The sequence below is a fragment of the Dermacentor silvarum genome, chromosome 3 (assembly GCF_013339745.2).
Source record: "Dermacentor silvarum isolate Dsil-2018 chromosome 3, BIME_Dsil_1.4, whole genome shotgun sequence".
NCBI classification, from domain to species: Eukaryota; Metazoa; Arthropoda; class Arachnida; order Ixodida; family Ixodidae; genus Dermacentor; species Dermacentor silvarum.
In genome coordinates this window covers 6,915,370-6,936,603 of record NC_051156.1, presented here as the reverse complement: position 1 = coordinate 6,936,603, position 21,234 = coordinate 6,915,370, and the positions used below count along the sequence as shown (strand labels likewise).

The 21,234-nt window shown below is 45.6% G+C and overlaps 1 protein-coding gene and 1 non-coding gene across 2 annotated transcripts in view; both read right to left on the bottom strand.

Moving 5' to 3' along the window:
* LOC125944177 (uncharacterized) overlaps positions 1–16,124 on the bottom strand; it is a 38,066-nt gene extending 21,942 nt beyond the window's left edge. Inside the window, exons 1-2 of the mRNA XM_049664485.1 lie at positions 15,925–16,124; positions 3,788–4,050 (exon numbers count right to left, since the gene is read on the bottom strand). Of these exons, the coding sequence (XP_049520442.1) occupies positions 3,788–4,050; positions 15,925–16,049 (388 nt within the window). The 5' untranslated portion in view covers positions 16,050–16,124. The remainder of the gene's footprint in view (positions 1–3,787; positions 4,051–15,924) is intronic.
* On the bottom strand, positions 15,014–15,201 carry LOC119446933 (U2 spliceosomal RNA). The gene has a single exon (XR_005190856.1). It is a non-coding gene; the product is annotated as a U2 spliceosomal RNA (small nuclear RNA).
* Positions 16,125–21,234: the final 5,110 nt, after the last annotated feature.

Genomic DNA, 21,234 nt, shown 5'->3' with positions numbered 1-21,234 from the left:
CGCCGCGCGGCGACTGATTTTATCGCTCTTGGACATTATACGGAACCTAACGGCGACGGCGATGCCGACGGCAGAAATGTGCTTGGAGTGTCCATATAATTGCTATCGCATAAAAAAGTTAGACACGAGCAGTCGTATTACAAATATACAAATACGTGACGTCACGGCGAGCTAGTAGCAAAGCTTCAAGAAGACGTCGCTAACTATGGTTAATTTTCGCGTCTGTTCTAGCTTACCAAGCCTCCACTTAATGTCTTATGGTTAGTGTGACTTTTTGGAATTCTAGAGAGGTAGCGGAATCATATAGTTCAAATTATTGTTCTCTCTAGAGTCTCTTTAAGGATCATACACGAATTAGTAGTATGACACACAAACGGTGCCGAACTGCAGTCATACTTTGACCGCCTATTGTATCCTTAAAAAAAGAAAAAAACTTGTTTGAGCAGCCCTTGAAAACTCGCACAAAGCTGGTTGCTATGCATACGCGAGCAGCCTCTGATATCCTCCCCGATAGGAGCGCCCTGACGACGGTATTTTTTGTTTTCACCCTTGGTTTTTGAACAGTATATGAACCAACTAGGCAGCCAGTATGCGTGAGCACCTCAAACTTCTAGGACGATGATTAGTGCAAACAAGAAAGTTTTCTAGAATAAGGCTTGCGTTTGGGCTAGTTGGAAACTTATCAAGAAAACAGGCTGCAAATGTTTGCGAGACACGCAACTGGAAGATGTTCGCAGTCGTTCGTGTTCGTGTGCCAGTTGCGTGTCTCGTAAGCCCTTGCAGCGCTCTTTCGCATAAAGCTTCTAGACGGCCTCGACTTTTCTGATGTTCCCAATTGACGGTGGCTTTATGTAGCAAACACACTCGTTCTTCGCTGCAGGGCCTACGGCCATAACCACCCTACAGATCGTGACCTACTCTCGATCACTTTCTTGAAGCAAGGTTTAAGTAACGCCGCACTTAAGGTGAGCCATTTAGCCGAGAGAGCCACAATTTCGGTTACTGAAGTTGCGGCTATCTATCACCGTCAAACGTTGGCTAGGCATGAGATGATATCTTAGAAAAGCCATATATTTATACAACCCGTGAAAGCAGTCCGGTACTAGTAGTTACACTTTTTCTTAACGTTGGCGATAAACACTGTGTTGCATAGAGTCATGCGCAGCGCAAACGGGGCAAACAAGGCGACAGAAAAGGCGAAGAAAGGCGGTTTGCCTTCGCGCCATGCCTTCAACATGTCTGACGTCTTGCGAGCTCCCCTTGCGCTATGCATCACGTAATGCAATACAAGCTAGCCCACCACTGTTTTTTTTAAACTATAGTGCGGAACAGTTTTGCGGGCTAGCCGCCGCAATAGCGTTGCGGCTATGACGCTGCACTTTTGAGATAAAGGTTACGATTTCGATAGCAGCCGTGGGTGCCGCATTCTGTTTCGAGCGGAAATGAAAAAAAAAAAAAAAACTCTCGTGTACAGTCGAGTGCAAAATTTTGGAGACCACAGGAGCGGCGACTTAACTAAAGTCCCTACATAATAAAAGTACCGCCATCTACTCTTTCCTCCGCCTTCTCCCCTCCTAAAGCGCCTGTTTTTTTTTTTTTTTTTTTTTGCTTGCGCAAGCAAGTCGACGGTGGCGGCCCTAGAAAGTCCACGTTGAAGCTTTCAGGCCGGGCGCGCGCCGCCGCCGCCACCGCCACCGGGGACTGCGGCTGCGCAGAGTGACTTTCAACATGGCTCTGAGGTTAAAAAAAATATAAAGAAGAGAAAGCGCGCGCTATCATCGTCCAATCGGAGATACAGGAGAGAGCGAAGCGGCGTTGATCAAAGGATGGCGGTACTTTTCTTATATAGGGGTTTTCGACTTAACTAATGTCCCTATATAAGAAAAGTACCGCCATCCAGTCTTTCCTCTGCCGTCTCTTCCAAGGTAAATACACCTGGTAGCGAAGCTTCCATAGAAGCCCATACGTTCAAAATATGGCGACAGAAAGATTTAAGATTTAACTGAAATCCCTATATAAGAAAAGTACCGCCATCCTTTGATAAACGCCGCTTCTCTCTCTCCTGTATGTCCGATTGGACGATGATAGCGCGCGCTTTTCACTTCTTTATATTTTCTTTTTTTCCTCCTCGGAGCCATGTTGAAAGTCCTCTGCGCAGCCGCAGTCGCCGACGGCGGCGGCGGCCCGCGCCCGGCCTGAAAGCTTCAACGTGGACTTTCTAGGTGTGCCACCATCGACTTAGCTTTCGCAAGCAAAAAGCAAAGAAAAAAAGCAAGAGCTTTAGGAGAGGAGGCGGCGGAGGAAAGAGAAGATGGCGGTACTTTTCTTACATAGGGATTTTAGATTTAACTGCATCGATGCGCCTTCTGATGGCTGCGCGCCTAAGCTCGAGAACGCCCACTGCGCACGCGCGTCCTTCTTTACGTGCCAGCCTGCTCGTTCACTCGCTTCAATCGCGCACGCACCGGAACGCGGGCGAGAGCGCAAGGTTCCACTTCTGATGTCGCCGTGGAATCGCCGGAACGATGATATTGTCATATTGCGACGAAAACACTTCATTTGTACTGGGAGCGCTGGGAGCGCGCCGCCCTCTGTGCCTTGCTTCTACACGTTCCGCGGTGCGGAACACATGCTTTGAGTCACTTTTTCTGAAATCGAATTATGTGATAAGGTGAGAAAGCAGCGATGTCTTTTGCGCTCTACGACCCCACGGCGACTGCAGGAGTGGCACCTTGCGCTCTCGCCCGCGTTCCGGTGCGTGCGCGGTTGAAGCGACCGAACGAGCAGGTTGGCAGATAAAAGGATGCTCGTGCGCAGTACGCGCTCTCGAACTTAGGCGCGCTGCCATTAGAAGGCGCAGCGATGCAGTTTAGTCGCCACTCCCGTGGTGTCTAAAATTTTGAACTCGACTGTACATAGGTTTAGATGCATGTCAAAGAACCCATCCCCGGTGGTCAAAAATAACGCATTACCCCCATTAAGGCGTGCCTCATATTTAGGTCGTTATTCTGGCATATTGTAATATGTTTTACTGGCTGCGGAACTGTATGAAAATTCAAATTAATGCCGAAACCGAGCTCCGCAAGCTTTTCAAGCTGACCACACGCATGTGATGAAGTAATCCTGCTCCAGTGGCCACACTATTTTCTATTGTTACGAATACTTTTAATTGTAGCTTAAAGTTAGGTAGATAATGTACTTCCTCTTCCTCTCGTCTTCGGGGACCTAATATTTATGCTTAGCTTTGTATCTGTCAACATTCGTTCTAAGTACGTTTCGCTGAATTTACAACTAAAACGCAATGATTTAATCGCAAAACTTCTTGGCCGAGTCAACCTAGTTTTTTGCAGTGTAACTGGCCGTTTTTCTGGGCGGTTCCCGAAAATAGTACTGTCTAAAAATATGCGCCATGGGGACACTGGATATGTGCCACTTTTCAATGAGTCTTTTCGACGCCAACTTGGGTCTGTGGGTAGCATAACAACCACCTACATAGTGAGAGCTACGTAATGCTTCGTAGATGCCAAATGGAGTTTAGCCTGGTCGGACTTTTTTTAGAAATTCTAAAGTTTTGTGTTGTTTCTCCATCATTATCACTGAAAGGCAAGCTACTTGCACGAACCCTAGGGCATGACGTGATACTATAGTTTGGTCTACGCAAATTGCAAACTGATTTTGGAACTTTCTCGTCAAAATGGTGCGCAAAAAATCACAGTGTATGTGGCTCGTATGAATTTACGCAGTTTAATCTTGTTCGGTGGGACAGGGGACGAGAGAGTGCACGTACTGTTAACGTCGGCGTCGCGTGCTTGTCGTCGGTTGAAGAGGCGCCTGTAGAAGGGGTCTCCCTCATCGAAGTCTCGGTCGTCGCCACGCCTTCCGCCAGGAGCTGGCCACTGGCGGTGCAATCGCCGGTGTCCCGGCGCCGACATGGGCAGCCGCTTGCCGCCACCCGCTGCCTCGCGGCCACGCGCCCGCACCGGATGGGTGGCAGCGGCCTGCTCGGTTGTCGAGACCACTTCGTCTTCGGAGGCGTCCCCACCGCCACTCCTGCGACCGTCATTTAGAGCGATTTAACAGGCGCTCCCATCTTTGCCGCTTGAATGTATGAATGAATGAATGAGTTTATTTCTCCTGTTTACAACAGAAAGGAAGCAGAAGCTAAAGGCCATGTGGCCTGACAAAGGCTTCTGCTCCCACAACAATTCGGCACGCAGGCCGTACGCAGCAACATGTATCATACAAACATACCGAAATCAACTGGAGTGTCGCGAGAGTCGAGACAGAATATTATTTTGGTGAAAGAGAACATGTCTACAAGAAATATGAAAAACTGACAGAATACTCAAGCTACGACACATTTTGTTTCGGACCAACTAGAACCTGAAAACAAAAGAAACAAAAGACTGACAATTTATACTGCGGTTCTAATCAGACAAACTCAATATTGCTCAGAATGAGAAAAGTTTTGTATGATTTATTCGAACATTCCGGACATAGACCCTTTTCACTGATTCTGGACGGCTTCCAGTTTACGTAGCTTCTAAATTTAACTGGAAAAGAAGCAGGAGTGCGCTAAATCATAAGCCCGCAGATGTGCAACACTTTTACCCTCCACATAACCGTAATTTTCAAGTGCAGTTTCCAGTTAGTTATACGAAAAAAAATTAAGTATTAGTTTGGAGGCATTATGCGCCGTTCTTTTATTTGAGAACGTAAAAGGGACTTTCCGTACATGGAAACAATTTTAAAACGCGTTTTTTTATTCCCGCTCAGAAGACCGATGAGGCACGTGACCGGAAGTTTCTGACTGCAATGGACGTAGTAAAGCCTGCATAGCTCAAGCAGGTCAGGTGACTGTTTGTCGCCTTGATCGACCAATCAATCAATCAATCAATGAATCAAAAAAATCAATCAACATTAGTTGTGTGCACGAGAAAGCGGGGTGCAGTGAGCATACCGAAAGTAGTATAAAGGGCCAGTGCTAAAGCCAATCCACATGATACAAAAAATAGCTTTCACAATGTAAGCAGAATTAACAGTTCTTTACGTCGATTTACCGCCCATGTACACAATACATTATTTCCTATTAGGTTGTGGGGTTTTACGTGCCAAAACCACGATCTGATTATGAGGCACGCCGTAGTGGGGGACTCCGGATAAATTTCGACCACCTGGTGCGCCCAATGCACGGTACACGGGCGTTCTTGCATTTCGCCCCCGTCGAAAAGCGGCCTCCCCGAATCCATTATTTTCATGATACCGCCATGTCTGAGGATGTTGCGGAAGGGCCTGGCGCTTTTCCATCCGTAAATAGGAAGAATGCAGGCTTCGCAATAACTGGCTTTAATACTGTGGCATAAAGTGCAATAGTGAGCATATTATGGCAATAGTGAGCATGTAAAGTGCAACAGTGAGCTAAAAAAAGACGTATATACTCTTACGCATGATACAATAAGCAGAACAGCTGGTATGGCCACGCTGGCGCACTTTTGGTAGCTTATTTTTCCACTCAGCATCGCCAGAAACGCACTTATTTCGACTCCTTGCGAGCTAGCCTCATTTCTCGGGCTTCTGACTTCATTGGTGGCACAAAGCGCGCCGAGTGAGGCGCGATAGTAAAGGCATGCTGGATTGCCAGCCACGGGTGCGCACGTATCATGCATGCACATACGATGCGATCGATGCCGGCATAGGCGCGCAGGACAAGTGCTCTCCCGTGCGTGCCAAGCAGCAAGCAAGCAGGAACTGAACGGCGCAGCATTTGAAATGCGCAGGCCCTGCCAGAAAAAGGCGCCCTAAGCGGATGACTCAAAAAGAAAGCGCGCGGTGAGACATCGTCTCGAGATGGAGCCCGCCGCTCTCGGCCGCCTCCTCGCGAAAGGACAGCTGGTCCGTTTCGTTCAGAGTCAGCAAACCGGGACGCCGTTATTCGCCGCTCGGTTTGCAATTGAAATGCTCGCAGAAGACGGCGCACATCCGAGAGGTGTCCACTACGCCTTGGCAAGATACGCCTCGCGAACGCGCGAGACCCTGGTTCCCGCTGACGTGAGAGAAGGAGAGAAAAAAGTTTTGCCCTGTGGTACAGGCCTTGCTGAGATAGAATGGCGAGGCGAGCAGCTTTGGCGGTTATTGCCGTCATTTTGACTCTGGCTGTTTCGCAGAAAAAGTGGTGCCGCCGATATTTGGTAGATTGGGACGTTGCTGGTGCAAGCCAAAAGGGATCATTGTCGCTTTCGACAGCGCAGGATATACAAAAATACAGTTTAAAAAAAGAAAGAAAGAAACAAAAACGTATGCCTGGCATCTTGCGCGCTTCCATTTGATCAAGCCGTGAACATAAGCTATAAGCGAAAAGTGCTGCATCAGATTAAACGGTTTTGTTAGGTGAGAGGTCCCAGAGAAATATGTATTAACGAGAATTGTTAGAACATTCGGAGCTGGGGCTCTCGGCCGAAGCTCCTAGTAGTCTAACAGCACGGGAGCCGAATTGGCGAAGCTTTTTGTTCGAAAGTGCTCTTCGCCATTGGCATGCCGCTTTCGAAAACGGTGCGTCCAATATGATCATTGGCTGAGAAACTTTACTGCGATTAGCATTCTTCACTTACTTTAAGCACTGTGACTCACATATACCTATTTATCTAGCCTCATACGCTGACCAAGTGACCTAAGTTGTCTGCTTGCTTGAGCCACTATAGTTGGTGCTCGCGGTCGTGATGCCGTTATGGTTGATGCATTGTCGTCGTTATAACTTAATCCGACTCTTGTCATGCCATCGTGTTCACGCCATTGTCTTCATCAGTCGTCGTCATGGTGTTGTCATAACGCCACAATAGTCACGATGTCATCGTTATACCATCGTCATAATTTTAAAATCGCCGTCCCATTGACGTCATGCTGTCATTCTCATGTCGAGTTTGTTGTTCTATCGACGTAATTCCTTCGTCGTCATTACATCGTCGTTACTGCGGCATCGTCATACTGTCGCCGTCATGCAATCTTTATCCTGACCAATCCTGGCGAGTGTCATAGCAAAGTGGGCAAATTCCGGTGGCAGTGTATAATGCATATAGACGAAGGAATACAAGTCTCACAATGACCACTAGAGGTTCTAAATACAGAGTATTTTATACAGTGTTTATAGAGTCTACAGTGTTTTGATTCAGAAGAGATACCAGCAGTCATAGAGGCATTGCGTAATCAAGGAGTACAGGAGGCATACGTGATTATCTTGGCAAATATCTACAAAGATTGCGCCGCAACCTTGGTTCTCCACAAGAAAAGTACAAAGATACCTATCAAGAAAGGGGTCAGGCAAAGTGACGCAGCCTCTCCAATGCTAATCACTGCATGCTTAGAAGAAGTATAAAAGCTATTAGACTGGGAAGGCTTAGGAGTAAGGATCAACAGCGCGTATCTCAGCAACCTTCGGTTTGCAAAAGATGGCATTGTCCTATTCACCAACAATGGAGATGAATTACAGCAAATGATTGAGGACCTTAATCCAGAAAGTGTAAGAGTCGGGTTGAAGATGAATATTCAGAAGACAAAGATAATGTTCAATAGCCTGACAAGAAAACAAGAAGTCAGGATCGCCAGTCAGCCTCTAGAGTCTGTAAAGGAGTACGTTTATCTAGGTCAATTACTGGCAGGGGACCCTGATCATGTGAGGGAAACTTACAGAAGAATAAAAATGGGTTGGAGTGCATATAGACGGCATTTGCCAAATCCTGGCTTGGGAGCTCATCACTGTCGTTGAAATGAAGTGTGAAATAATTGCATTCTACCGGTGCTAACATATGGGGCAAAAACTTGGACGTGAACAAAGAAGCTCGAGAACAAGGTAAGGTCTGCACAAAGAGCAATAGAACGAAAACTGTTAGGCCTAACTTTAAGAAACAGGAACAGAGCGGCGTTGATCAGAGAGCAAACGGCGATAGCCGATATTCTAGTTAACATTCAGCGGAAGAAATGGAGCTGGGCAGGCCATATAATGTGTAGGATGGATAACTGGTGGACCACTACAGTTACAGAATGGATACCAAGAGAAGGGAAGCGCAGTAGAGGACGTCAGAAAAATAGGTGGAGTGATGAAGTTAGACTATTTGCCGGCGCAAGTTGGACTCAGCTAGCGGAAGACAGGGGTAATTGGACATCGTCCTGCCTTCGTCCTGCCGTGGACATAAATATAGACTGATGATGATGATGTTTCGATACATTGCTTGAATGCCAATCGCATTAATGTCGAAGGAGATCAGGCTCTACTGGAATTTTTCTTACGAAAATTTCTAGCATAACAATTTTCTCGTGAATTCGATCGACATCCTCAGTTCCAACAATAAAATCGTCGCATTATAGGCGTAATGAAAGTTTGGTTTGATAACTTTAACGAGCAGCCCACACAGCGGCTCAGACATGATTTTCGCAAAGCCCTGAGAATGTTCGAGAGAACGCGTTAGCGGCGTCAACGTCTCGTAAAATGCCATCATCATAAGACCAAGACGATTTCCAATTCCAATTCCTTGTGATTTCCAATTGGCCCTGTCACATGTCACTTATTCGTCTAGACATCATATTACAGCAGACATCCCGATATCACACCACCTAATACACTGCCACTTTCCACTGGATTCATCTCGCACTCGCACTCAGACCACCGGTTGTCCGCTCCGGACAATATATGACCTGCACAACTCCGTGTCTTCATCCTACTCTCAACTAGTATATAATCTATCCACTTTAGCTGTGTCATAGCTACTGCTTTATTACATTCCGGCAGCTTCAACGCTCTTGAAATCAACGCCAAAGTTTCGTTTCAATAACAATGACCCTCATGCCCGCTTAACTTGTAAGGGGGCCTTGCGTCATGCACTGTTATCTGAAAAACTTGGGAACAGGGAAATCCGAATTGTTTTATTAGGCATCTCCCGCAACGAATTTGATTACGCTTGTTGCATTTAAAGGGAAATGACGAAATCAACGGATTGTAGCTAGTAGATGTTAATTATATGCCATAAATGTTGGCATGAGAGGTCTTAAAAATAACAATTAAAAAATCTCAAATGCACAAGTCATTAGCTTTAAAAAACATGAAAATTACATAGATTATTAAAAACACAAAATTGAAGAAAATAAATAATTAAGCAGATTGTATAAGGCTGTGTTTAAAAGGATGCACAATTCCGACTCGGTTAGGTTAAAATTATTGAGTGAACTTTGTACAGCGGAGGACCACAATCGGAAACCGTAATGTGTACATGACCCCGAAACAAACCATTGTTCACGATGTCTTGTAGTGACATACTGACTTTTAGTTTTCCGGTAGATCCTAGGTTATCTGGGTTATTACCGATTTCAATCCTTAAAGAATGCAATAATTAATACTCAAAGTGTGAAATTAGTTTTACAATACTGTTATAAGATAAATTAGGAACGACCCATAACGCATTTTTTTTTGCAAGACCAGAAGGTCACTTGCGGATCTTTTGGTACCATTGCCTCAGATTAAATGGTAATAATGTAAGTGTGAGTCGAAGTTGTTGTATAGAATTAGTTTCTGTTTAACCGTTAAGAAATTTTCGCAATTTTATGAACTCCTACAGCTTTCAATAATTTCGACTTTAGACTCGCGCTGTGGTGCTCTCGTAACATGTGTTCATGGAAGAACATACCTAAGGGTTTAGGAAAAGATAAATTAATTTAAACATTATTGATCACCAACGGAGAAGATAAGGTGCATGTTGTCTGTCGGGGGCGAAAAAGCATCGCCCGGGTTTTGGAGCAGCTAATCAGTAAGCAGTAATTCATGGATGAGATGTGTCATCATCATCATCATCATCATGAGCCTATATTTTATGCCCACTGCAGGACGAAGACCTCTGCCTGCGATCTACAATTACGCCTGTCTTGCGCTAGCGTATTGCAGATTGCGCCTGAAAATTTCCTAACTTCATCATCCCATCTGGTTTACTGCCGACCTCGACTGCGCTTCCCTTCTCTTGGTATCCATTCTGTAACCCTAATGGTCCACCGCTTACACATCCTACACATTACATGGCGTGCCCAGCTCCATTTCTTCCGCTTAATGTCAACTAGAATATCGGCTATCCCCGTTTGTTCTCTGATCCACACTGCTCTCTTGCTGTCTCTTAACGTTAGTCCTAAGATTTTTCGTTCCATCGCTCTTTGTGCGGTCCTTAACTTGTTCTCGAGCTTCTTTGTTAACCTCCAAAGTTCTGCCCCATATGTTAGCACCGGTAGAATGCAATGATTGTACACTTTTCTTTTCAACGACAGTGGTAATCTCCCAGTCAGGATTTGGCAATGCCTGCCGTATGCACTCCAACCCAATTTTATTCTTCTGTAAATTTCTTTCTCGTGATCTCGGTACCCTTGTGAGTAATTGACCAAGATAAACGTACTCCTTTACGAACTCTAGAGGCTGACTGGCGATCCTGAATTCTTGTTCCCTTGCCAGGCTATTGAACATTATCTTTGTCTTCTGCATATTCATCTTCAACCAAATTTTTACACTTCCTCGATTAAGGTCCTCAATCATTTGCTGTAATCCGTCTACATTGTTGCTGAATAGGACAATGTCATCTGCAAACCGAAGGTTGCTGAGATATTCGCTGTTGATCCTCACTCCTAGGCCTTCCCAGTCTAAGAGCTTGAATACTTCTTCTAAGCATGCAGTGAATAGCATTGGAGAGATTGTGTCTCCTTGCCTGACCCCTTTCTTGATAGGCAACTTTCTACTTTTCTTGTGGAGAACCAAGGTAGCTGTAGAATCCTTGTAGATGTTTGCTAAGATATTCACGTATGCCTCCTGTACTCCTTGATTACGCAATGCCTCTATGACTGCTGGTATCTCTACTGAATCAAATGCCTTTTCATAATCTATGAAGGCCATATACAGAGGTTGATTGTACTCCACAGATTTCTCGATTACCTGATTGATGACATGGATATGATCTATCGTAGAATATCCCTTCCTGAAGCCAGCCTGTTCTCTGGTTGGCTGAAGTGAAGTGTTGCCCTGATTCTATTGGAAATTATCTTGGTGAATATTTTATACAATACTGAAAGCAAGCTAATGGGTCTAAATTCTTCAATTCTTTAACGTCTCCCTTCTTATGGATTAGTATAATGTTGGCGTTCTTCCAGCTCTCTGGTACACTTGAAGTTGTGAGGCATTGCGTATAAACGGCCGCAAGCTTTTCAAGCATATCTCCTCCATCTTTGATTAAATCTACTGTTATTCCATCTTCCCCTGCAGCTTTTCCCCTGGTCATGTCTTTCAAGGCCCTTCTAACTTCATCCCTAGTTATAGAAGGAGCCTCTGTATCCGGTTCATCACTATTTCGAGTGAAAATAGCTTGGCTGTCTTGGGCACTCTACAGGCCAGTATAGAATTCTTCCGCTGCTTTTACTATGTCATCGAAATTGCTGATGATATTACCATGCTTATCTTTCAGTGCATACATCTTGCCTTGTCCTATGCCAAGCTTTCTTCTTGTTGATTTAATGCTGCGTCCATATTTAACGGCTTTCCAAATCTTTCCAACGCAATAATTTCGAATATTCCTTACTTTCTTCTTGTTGATCAGTTTTGACAGGTCAGCGAATTCTATCTGATCTCTTGAGTTGGACTATTTCATGTATTGACGTTTCTTTATTAGGTCCTTTGTTTCTTGGGAGAACTTCCTTACTGGTTGCCTTGGTGCCTTACCTCCCACTTCAATTGCTGCTTCTGAGATCAACTTAGTTACGGTTTCATTCATTACCTCTATGTTGTCTTCATCTTCATATTTTAAATTGCATATTCGTTTGTGAGCACCAGCCTGAATTGGTCTGCTTTTACCCTTACTGCCTCTAAGTTGGCCTGTTTCCTCTTGACTAATTTCACTCTTTCTCTCTTCAAATTGAGAGAAATCCTAGACCTCACTAACCTATGGTCACTGCACTTTACCTTACCTAACACTTCTACATCCTGCACTGTGCTTGGATCGGCAGAGAGCATGAAATCTATTTCATTCCTTGTTTCTCCATTAGGGCTTTTCCAGGTACACTTCCTGTTGCTGCGCTTCCTAGAAGAAGATATTGATTATTCGGAGTCTATTCCTTTCCGCGAATTCTACTAACATCTTTCCTCTTGTATTCCTAGAATCGATGCCGTAGTTGCCAATTGCTTGCTCACCAACCTGCTTTTTGCCCACTTTTGCATTGAAGTCGCCCATGACTACAGTATACTGAGTTTGCACCTTTCTCATGGCTAATTGAACATCTTCATAAAACTGTTCTATTTCTTCATCATCGTGACTAGAGGTTTGGTCGTAGGCTTGCACTACCTTCATTTTGTACCTCCTATTCATCTTTATTACGACGACTGCTACCCTCTCATTATTGCTGTAGAGTTCATCGATGTTGCCCGCTATGTTGTTATGAACTAGAAATCCTACCCCGGATTCTCTCTTGTCTGGAAGACCTCTGTAGCAGAGGACGTGGCCGTTAGTCAGCACTGTGTAAGCCTCAGCAGTTCTTTTATCCTCACTAAGGCCAATAATATCCCAGGCAATGCCTGATAATTCTTCAAATAGTCCTGCTAAGCTAGCCTCACTCGCGATGAGGTGTGCAAATCCCCTAAAATATATGTTGGCTGCTAACGTTTACAGCTTACTAACGTAAGCTGTAAACTCCTATATGAATTGACCTAAGAGATGCAATAACAGATGGAGCATGCAGAACAGCGATATCTGTTGCTGCTACTGAGTTATAGATTTATAAACGTTGCGCGTAATTTTTTTAAATTGCTCAATTTGGGCAATACCCGCCGCGGTAGCGTTGCACTGCATAGCTGGAGGTCACGGGTTCGATGCAGGCCTCGGCGGCCAATTTTCAACCGGGGCGAAGTGCAAAAATGCTCGTATATCGTGCATTGACATAAAACGTCAAAATTCAATTGAATTTACGTTTTTATTTTTGAATTTTTTTAATGTTGAGTATCTAAATCAATACTACACTTCCTTGATCCGGCTGATACAAGAGACGAATTTCGTTCAACTCATTTAACCTTTTCTACTAAGCGGGTTTATGCATTTCGCATGTACACCCGTGAGCAAAAGTATACGGACCAGCGGTTGCTCCATAAAGCTGATTGTTTCCTTCTGCCTTGGAATGCAACTTGAAATTGAGTATTGTAGTCTAAATTTGGCATTGAGAACTTGTCAGTGCACTCGTCAATTCCAGTTTATGCTTGTTAATTACGAAGAAATTCAGTTTTTTCGGCGACCCTGTGGTCCGTATACTTTGGCTCACTGGTGTACTTGAATAGGACAATAGCAGTTGACGCCGATGTTAAGCTTACTTACAAAGCGCTCCTGCAACTCAGCGGAAGCGGCACCAAAATTCGACCCTCCTATTCTTGACTACCGCAGACACTCGCACTGAAGGTGCTGACCCTCCGGACGTAAGCCCATCGCGATTCCCAGAACATCACAGGTCCCCACGTCAGTATTCGGAACTCTGAAACCCGCGAAGTTTTTTGGCCCTCGAGGCAAGATCCAGTGGGCCAGTCAATTGGGGCGAGCTAGCTGGCGTCCTGGAGTCTTTCTGTAGCTGACTGGGCCTGACACGCCTTGCCCTGAAGGCTCGTGGCAGGTATTCTGTCTGCACTAATCAAGAGCCATTGGAAGCCTGCGAAATGCTGCGATTTGGATGGGAATTCGAAATAACGATCACGATACCGGAGACCGGCGGTCTATCTCTACTACACGTCGTCCCCGTCAGGGTGCTATCACTCTTTTCGGCTGTAACTTTATATGCCTGTGATATCTCTAGTCCTGCGAAACTTCAGAACATTTATTTTTCTTGTCGGTAAACGAATGCGCAGACTGTCAGTGCAGGAGGGGCGACAGCGCTCAAAAAACGTTGTCGTTTTAATTGCGAAAATCACCACGCATTTATGAGACATGCCGTAATGAGCGACATCGCATTTACTTTGAGTGCATGTTTTTTTTTCCTATTGGGCACGCGAAACACAGTACGCGAGTGTCCATGCCTTCTGTTCCCATCTGAACCTGGCAGCCGCGGCCGGGATCTGAACCCGTGGTCCTACACTCAGCAGCATCGATTGGGGCAGCGGTGCGCTCTTCCACAGTAGGGAGTGTGTGTTGGCCTTGTACTCTTTAGATACTAAAATTCCCACGGCCGTAGTGCGGCCAGTAGAATAATTAAGGGAACAGTCTTTCATGGGCACATCTCGTCCATTTGTGCTTAGGTTATCGATGAATTTTGGGATAAATAGTTCTTTTCATCGGGATAATCGATTACGTGATTGATTCATGTTACCAGCGCCATAGGAACGGGACAAAAGGGGAGACGCAGACACCAAAGACACTGGCGTACAACGGAAATTTACCTAATACAAGACAACTTAGGCAAGAACCACAAAACGTACATTATTTTTATCGCGTAAGCGTGCCATTCGTCCTCTTACTGCGATACTCCCCTTCTTTCTTTGTGATGCCAACAGAAGCGATGCTAATGCTGTTGCCACCTCATTTTTTTGTCGATAATACCACGAAGACTAACATGTTAGCTCTTTTTAAAGCAACGTAAGACATGCGTGATTGCGATCAAAAAAGCGGGCTGCAGTGGCAGTTTCGGCAGCGATCAGCCAGACGACCATGTAGAAGCAACAGCAGGGCCAGGTGATTGCTCTGATCACTGTCCAAGATAACGATGTCGACGCCAGAACGATAACATCGTTAGCATTTAGTAAATTCTGTTCATACTTTGTTTATCACTTCATTTGTCCATCGAATCTGGCACGGGCATCTTTTTTGTGAGCGTTTATTGTTTTCGTTGGCGATGCTTTTCACCCTTACTTGCTTGCTTACTTCCTTTCTCAACTGCGGGAAGCAAAGCCTCGGTAAACACAGCCAGTCCGTGGCTACAGTTTACGGCGAAGCTGTATATCGCTAGCTTTTAGTGGATCGATGTCTGTAGACTAAAAAATTGGGCCGATCCCGAAGATACCGGCCGTCCCGCGGTGGAGGTGAAGCAGGCTTCAAGCACTCTGCGAACTTGCAAAAATAAGTTTAATACCTTGGGTCAAAATAGAACCCGTGTCAGATATTAAGCGGATAAGGATATTAAGCTGATAAGAACAGATACCACACTTTAACCAGCGTCGGTCATGTCTATACGTTCGCATCATACACGTGTACGCCATCCCGCGCATTCAAACTAGTGCCTAGCAATCTGAGTGTCTTCTGCCTCATGACGTCATGCTCTACGTAGGCTCCTTTCCTCAGTTCTGCTCTGACTGTGAAATGGGTAGGCCGCGTGTTGTATGGTTCGAAGAAGAACAGCGTGCCTACCAAGAACGACGGCGTGAACACAAAAGGGGATGGGCGCGGCGGTGGAAGACCACCAACGATGAGCGGGCCACGGACGCCAAGCGTAAGCGTGCTGCGCGCCAGGACCGCGAGGCGGAAAGAAATGCGAACTGTCCATGTGGCCGCGATCCCGCAAACTTGGAACGTTGCGCCGGAGCAACCGTCAATGATCGCATACACAGCTTCGCTGGTCATCCACCTTCACAGAGTGGAATGGTACTGAATTTTTCCCTCGAGTTCTCCCCTGTACTATCTATCTATCTATCTATCTATCTATCTATCTATCTATCTATCTATCTATCTATCTATCTATCTATCTATCTATCTATCTATCTATCTATCTATCTGTCTGTCTGTCTGTCTGTCTGTCTGTCTGTCTGTCTGTCTGTCTGTCTGTCTGTCTGTCTGTCTCTGCGTGCGTGTGTGTGTGTGTGTGTGCATGTGCGTGTCGATACCAGCAAAGATGAGTAACTAATGCCTGCGCGGTTACGAAACGCCGATCAACGATGCCCAGGTGACTTACTTGGTGGCCGACTCTTCTGCTTCCATGAAGGGGCTCACGCGCCACCGCGCGGGGCCGGCGAACGCACCGCATTGTTGCAGGTGAGCGCAGTTGAGGGCGAGCAGCACGGTTGCTAGCAGCAGCATGTCTTTTGTGACCCAAGCCCAGTATAAACAAGCACCATGCGCCGATGCTCCTCCCTCGTCGAGTGGTGAGGCACGGCTTTACCACCCTGGTCAGATGCAACGAGACACTAGGCGTGAGAACGTGCTTTTTTTTTCTTTTGAGGCGGAGCAGCAGCATAATTTTACGCAGGCTTAGGGTCACCTTTCAACTCTGCAAAATTACTCCTACAACAATTAGTTGCGGTTAATGAAAAAATTCCACAATTAGAAGTACACATACGTCTACTAGCTCCCCCAGCTTAATAGATCACCTTTCAACTCTGCAATGGAGGTTCATTTCGGACGATAGCGGTGCACGAAAACACTAGTACGGACATTCGGTGCATTTCAAACAACCACGGCCCGTTGACAGAAAGCGCTATGTCCGTAAAAACTACTACTTAAGAAGGAGTGATTTCAGCGGTATTTCTACATGTCTATATTGTGTCCCAATCCTTATTACTGTCATAACTGATTCGCTAAGTAAATATTCGTTTTTCACTGACTGTGGCTACTGTTCTGCCCTGAGACACAAACAAAAGCGAAAGCGCACGTATACGCTAGGAGCTGAGTTTCATAGCTTTGTGGACTTCTAGTTGAAGAAGTAGACAGTTATTGTGGCAACGACAAAGAATCCTGAGAGTGATGGAGAACGAAGATGCGCACTTGAACTGCCGCTAGTCCTGTACCACTGCCTTAGCGTCACACTGTTGCTACTTGACGACAGTAGATAGGTGACAGCGCCTCACTATTCCGTTGTGATAGGAATTTCGACGCACATTCGTAGAGGTTTAAAAGAAATGTGCTTGAAAAATGTAGGCCTACCTGCTTTCGTCCTCGCCAGACTGCTGATCAGCTCGTGCTCAGGGCGCGATGCTTCTTCGTTGTCAGTGCGCAATAATAATGATGATGATGATAACCCGCACCGACAACCTGGCACGTACCCACAATGAGGACATGCCAACCGTCGGGTGGTTGTGCAGTGAGGTAGCATATGTACGATCGCGCTGTATCAGCAACAACGCGAAATCGCGTGTCAATGCAGTCTCGCGATTTCGCGTTAATAAGCTCATAATAAGCGTGATAGCAAAGATAAAAAAGAACAGGGAAAACGGAGGGCGGAAGGATTGTAACGCGAACGTTATAGCTTCGCATAGTCACCTGTTACAATCAGCAATAATCCTAGCACTGCGAAAGTTACGGCCGATTTCAGAAAGTACAAGCGGTTGTACTGAAGTGCCGCGCGCCAATTAATATTGTCTTCCTGCAAAATATTGTCGTGGGCGTTCTGAAGCGGCAAGCCTTAGGGATGAAGGCTATTTAGCGATGGATGCAACTGGTCGGTTTTGACGTCGCGCTGTGTGCAGTTTGATGACGTTACGGGTTATATTTGATATAACCAAGTGGTTGTGTGCAGCCTATACAATCCGGAATTCTCCAGACACTAGAATACTCTTGTAACCGATGGAGACTCCTTCGTTGTAGGCCCGGTGAGAGGGGCGCAAAATGGCTGCAAAGAGCGCCGTTCAGTCGCCTATTATCGGCGACTAAAAGTCGGCGGATAAATATGTGCGCAACTGCTGCATTGTCTGCCATCACCACGTGGGACGGAACCTTCTTAGTGGCCAAGTTTGTTCCACCCTCTCGGAGTACGTAAATGTAGGTTTATAGCCGCGTAAAACATCATCTTGCCGGCAGGTTGTTAAAGCCATTGGAGTCGTTACTATCACCACTGAGTTTGTGTCCGTACAGATGAGTGAGTCCAGCGTTTTGCTAGTTTCAATAGTTTCAAAATCTGAAGAGAATACAAAACATATCACCTCCATGTACGCATTTTTTTTGTATCACTTGTGTAAAAACTGACGTCGCGCCCCCTGCTGACTATTGTTGACGGAATCATCTGTGGTTACGAAGGAGAGAGAGACGGCCGGCGCAGTGGCGGCGCGACGCTTACCGGGGAAATAGAGCGGGGGGGGGGGGGGGGGGGGGGTCTACCGAGCAGTATACCGTGCACCGTCGGCGCAGAGCATTCGGACGTTCGGTGACGAGTATGGCGAGGACGAAGAAGCAACTGCCTCCGGAAGAAGAAGCGGCTCAGCAGGAAAGATGACGGGAAGCCGCTCGAGCATGAAACAGGGGAGCTGGTGGCTTCAACTACCACCACCACATACTGTAAAGCTAAAGACAAGTTAAAGCTAAGTAACAGCCAAGTTACAAGCTCAGAAAAGAGTCGAGTTAAAGCTACAGTAAAAGCCAAGTTGAAGCGACCAGCTCCGCTGTTTAATCAGTATTCGCGACGTTAAGCCAGTGAAGCTGCGCTTATTTAAGAGAATAATTAAACCCAACTTTTTATGAGAATAGTAAGAACCCATCTAAAAGGAGGTAATGGTTGAAGATAAGGGTTGTATAGGATAGATATGATATGGGAGCATAATTTTAGTTATGGAAAGGGACAATTAGGCGTCAAGTTTTTCTCATCATTATGATTAACTAATCATCATCAACAGTGGCTCGAACGTCGTCTTGTTCTACAGCTGGCTCCGTTGCTGCCCATCATTCCAGCGTAGAATTTCACTTCTCTTGTGTCGCCCTAATGGGGACGCCGTATTTACGGGCGTGTGAGCCATCACTTAAGGGGCTCGGTATGCGTGGTTGGGAATTATCTCTCGCTCACAAGATGGTCCGCGACGACGCGGCACGCCGACATCGATTTTTTTTTTGCGACGCGGGGCACGACACGGGGATGTGGCTTTATCTTTTCAGCCTTCATAGCAGGTAAACTTTAGTTAGAGATGTTAATTAAAGTTAGGTAGTGATAGTTAGTTAAGTGATGCAGTTATGTGTAGGAATAACATGTACTTTCGGCTATTTTCTTTTTAAGCGTCCTATATCTTTATTTAGTCTCTTCATTTGTTGCGCCAAATGGCAGCGAATTCGCTCTTATCGCTTCGGCTGCCAGTTCCGTGCGTCTGCCCTGCCGCTCACTGCACTTTTGCACATGTGCATGGCTTTGCTAGGGTGGTGGCGTGGAGCAGAGGTAGAACACCCGACTTCTTATCTGAAGGTCATAGGTTCGAATCCTCCTCCAGTCCACTACATTTTCGCGCATGGAGTGGCGCCTGACACCGGCAAAAAATATCTCCGAGAGCTAGTGGGGCTATACTAGTCCAGGTGCAACCAAATTAGGAAGGTCCACTAAGCTTCAACAAAGTCACTCCCTCACCAGAACAGGAATTGGCCTCCCTGGTGCAGTATTCAGCCACTACCTCCCTCATGACTCCTATAATTAAGCCACGGCCCTCAGTCCCCAGCGGCTGCGGAGCACCTGACCAAGGCGGCGGTCAGACTTGCTGCGCAGCAGAGGTTGCTCAGAATCTCTGGGTCCAGGACAGGCCACCACTGGAAACTGAACCTGGCAACGTTCCAGATAATGTGTTCCAGATACGAGAAAATTCGCAGTAGGATTTCTTGTCCATAATGACATAGCGGGCAACATTGATGAATTCTACGTCATTATTTAGAGGGTAGCAGTCGTCGTAATAAAGCTGAATAGGAGGTATAAAATGGAGGTAGTACAAGCTTACGCCCCAACCTCCAGTCACGATAATGAAGAAGACCAGTTTACGAAGATGTTTATTAGCAACGAGAAAGGGGGTGCAAACTCTGTATACTGCAGTCATGGGCGACCTCAATGCAAATGTGGGGAGAAAGCAGGCTGGTGGGCAAGCAATTGGCAACTATGGCATTGATTCTAGGAACACTAGAGGAGAGATGTTGGTAGAATTCGCGAAAAGGAATAGGCTCCGAATAATGCATACCTTCTGCAGGAAGCGCAGCAACAGGAAGCGGACCTGGAAAAGCCCCAATGGAGATACAAGGAATGAAATAGATTTCATACTCTCTGCTGATCCGATCATAGTGCAGGATGTAGAAGTGTTAGGTAGGGTAAAGTGCAGGTGACCATAGTTAGTGAGGTCTAAGATTTCTCTCAATTTAAGGAGAGAAAGAATCAAAATTACTGAAGAAGAAACAGGCCAACCTAGACGCAGTAAGGTTAAAAGCAGACCAATTCAGGCTGTCGCTCACAAACAAATATGCAATTTAGAATATGAAGATGAAGACAACATAGAGGTAATGAATGAAATCGTAACTAAGCTGAACTCATGAGCAGCAATCGAAGTGGGAGGTACGGCACCAAGGCAACCAGTAGGTAAGCTCTCCCAAGTAACAAAGTACCTAATAAATTAATGGCAAAACATGTAAGTGTCAAACAAGAGAGATCAGATAGAATTCGCTGAATTGTCGAAACTGATCAACAGAAGAAAGTAAGGCATATCCGAAATTATAACGTGTAAAAGATGGAGGAAGCTGTACAATATGGACGCAGCATTGAAATCAGTGAGAAGAAAACTGGGCATAGGACAAGACAAAATGTATGCACTGAAAGATAATCAGGGTAATATCATCTGCAATTTCGATGACATAGTAAAAGTAGCGGAAGAATTTTATATTGACCAGTACTGTTCCCAGAGCAGCCAAGATACTTTCATTCGAAGTAGTTAGTGATGAACTGGATACAGAGGATCCTTCTATAACTAGCGATGAAGTTAGATGGGCCTTGAAAAACATTACCAGGGGGAAAGCTGCTGGAGAGATGGAATAACAGTGGATTTATTTAAAGTTGGAGGAGATATGATGCTTGAAGAGCTTGCGGCTCTTTATACGCAATGCCTCACGACTTCAAGTGTCCCAGAAAGCTGGAAGAACGCCAACATTGTACGCATTCATAAGAAGGGAGACGTTAAAGAATTGAAGAATTATATGCGCATTAGCCTGCTTCAGTATTGTATAAAATATTCACCAAGATAATTTCTATTAGAATCAGGGCAACACTTGACTTCAGCCAACCAAGAGAACAGGCTGGCTTCAGGAGGGATATTCTACGATGGATCATATCCATGTCATCAATCAGGCAATATAGACTTCTGCGGAGTACAGTCAACCTCCCTATATGGCTTTCATAGATTATGAAACAGCATTTGATTCAGTAGAGATACTAGCAGTCATAGAGGCATTGCGTAATCAAGGAGTACAGTAGGCATACGTAAATATCTTGGCAAATATCTACAAGGGTTCAACAACAACATTGGTTCTCCACAAGAAAAGT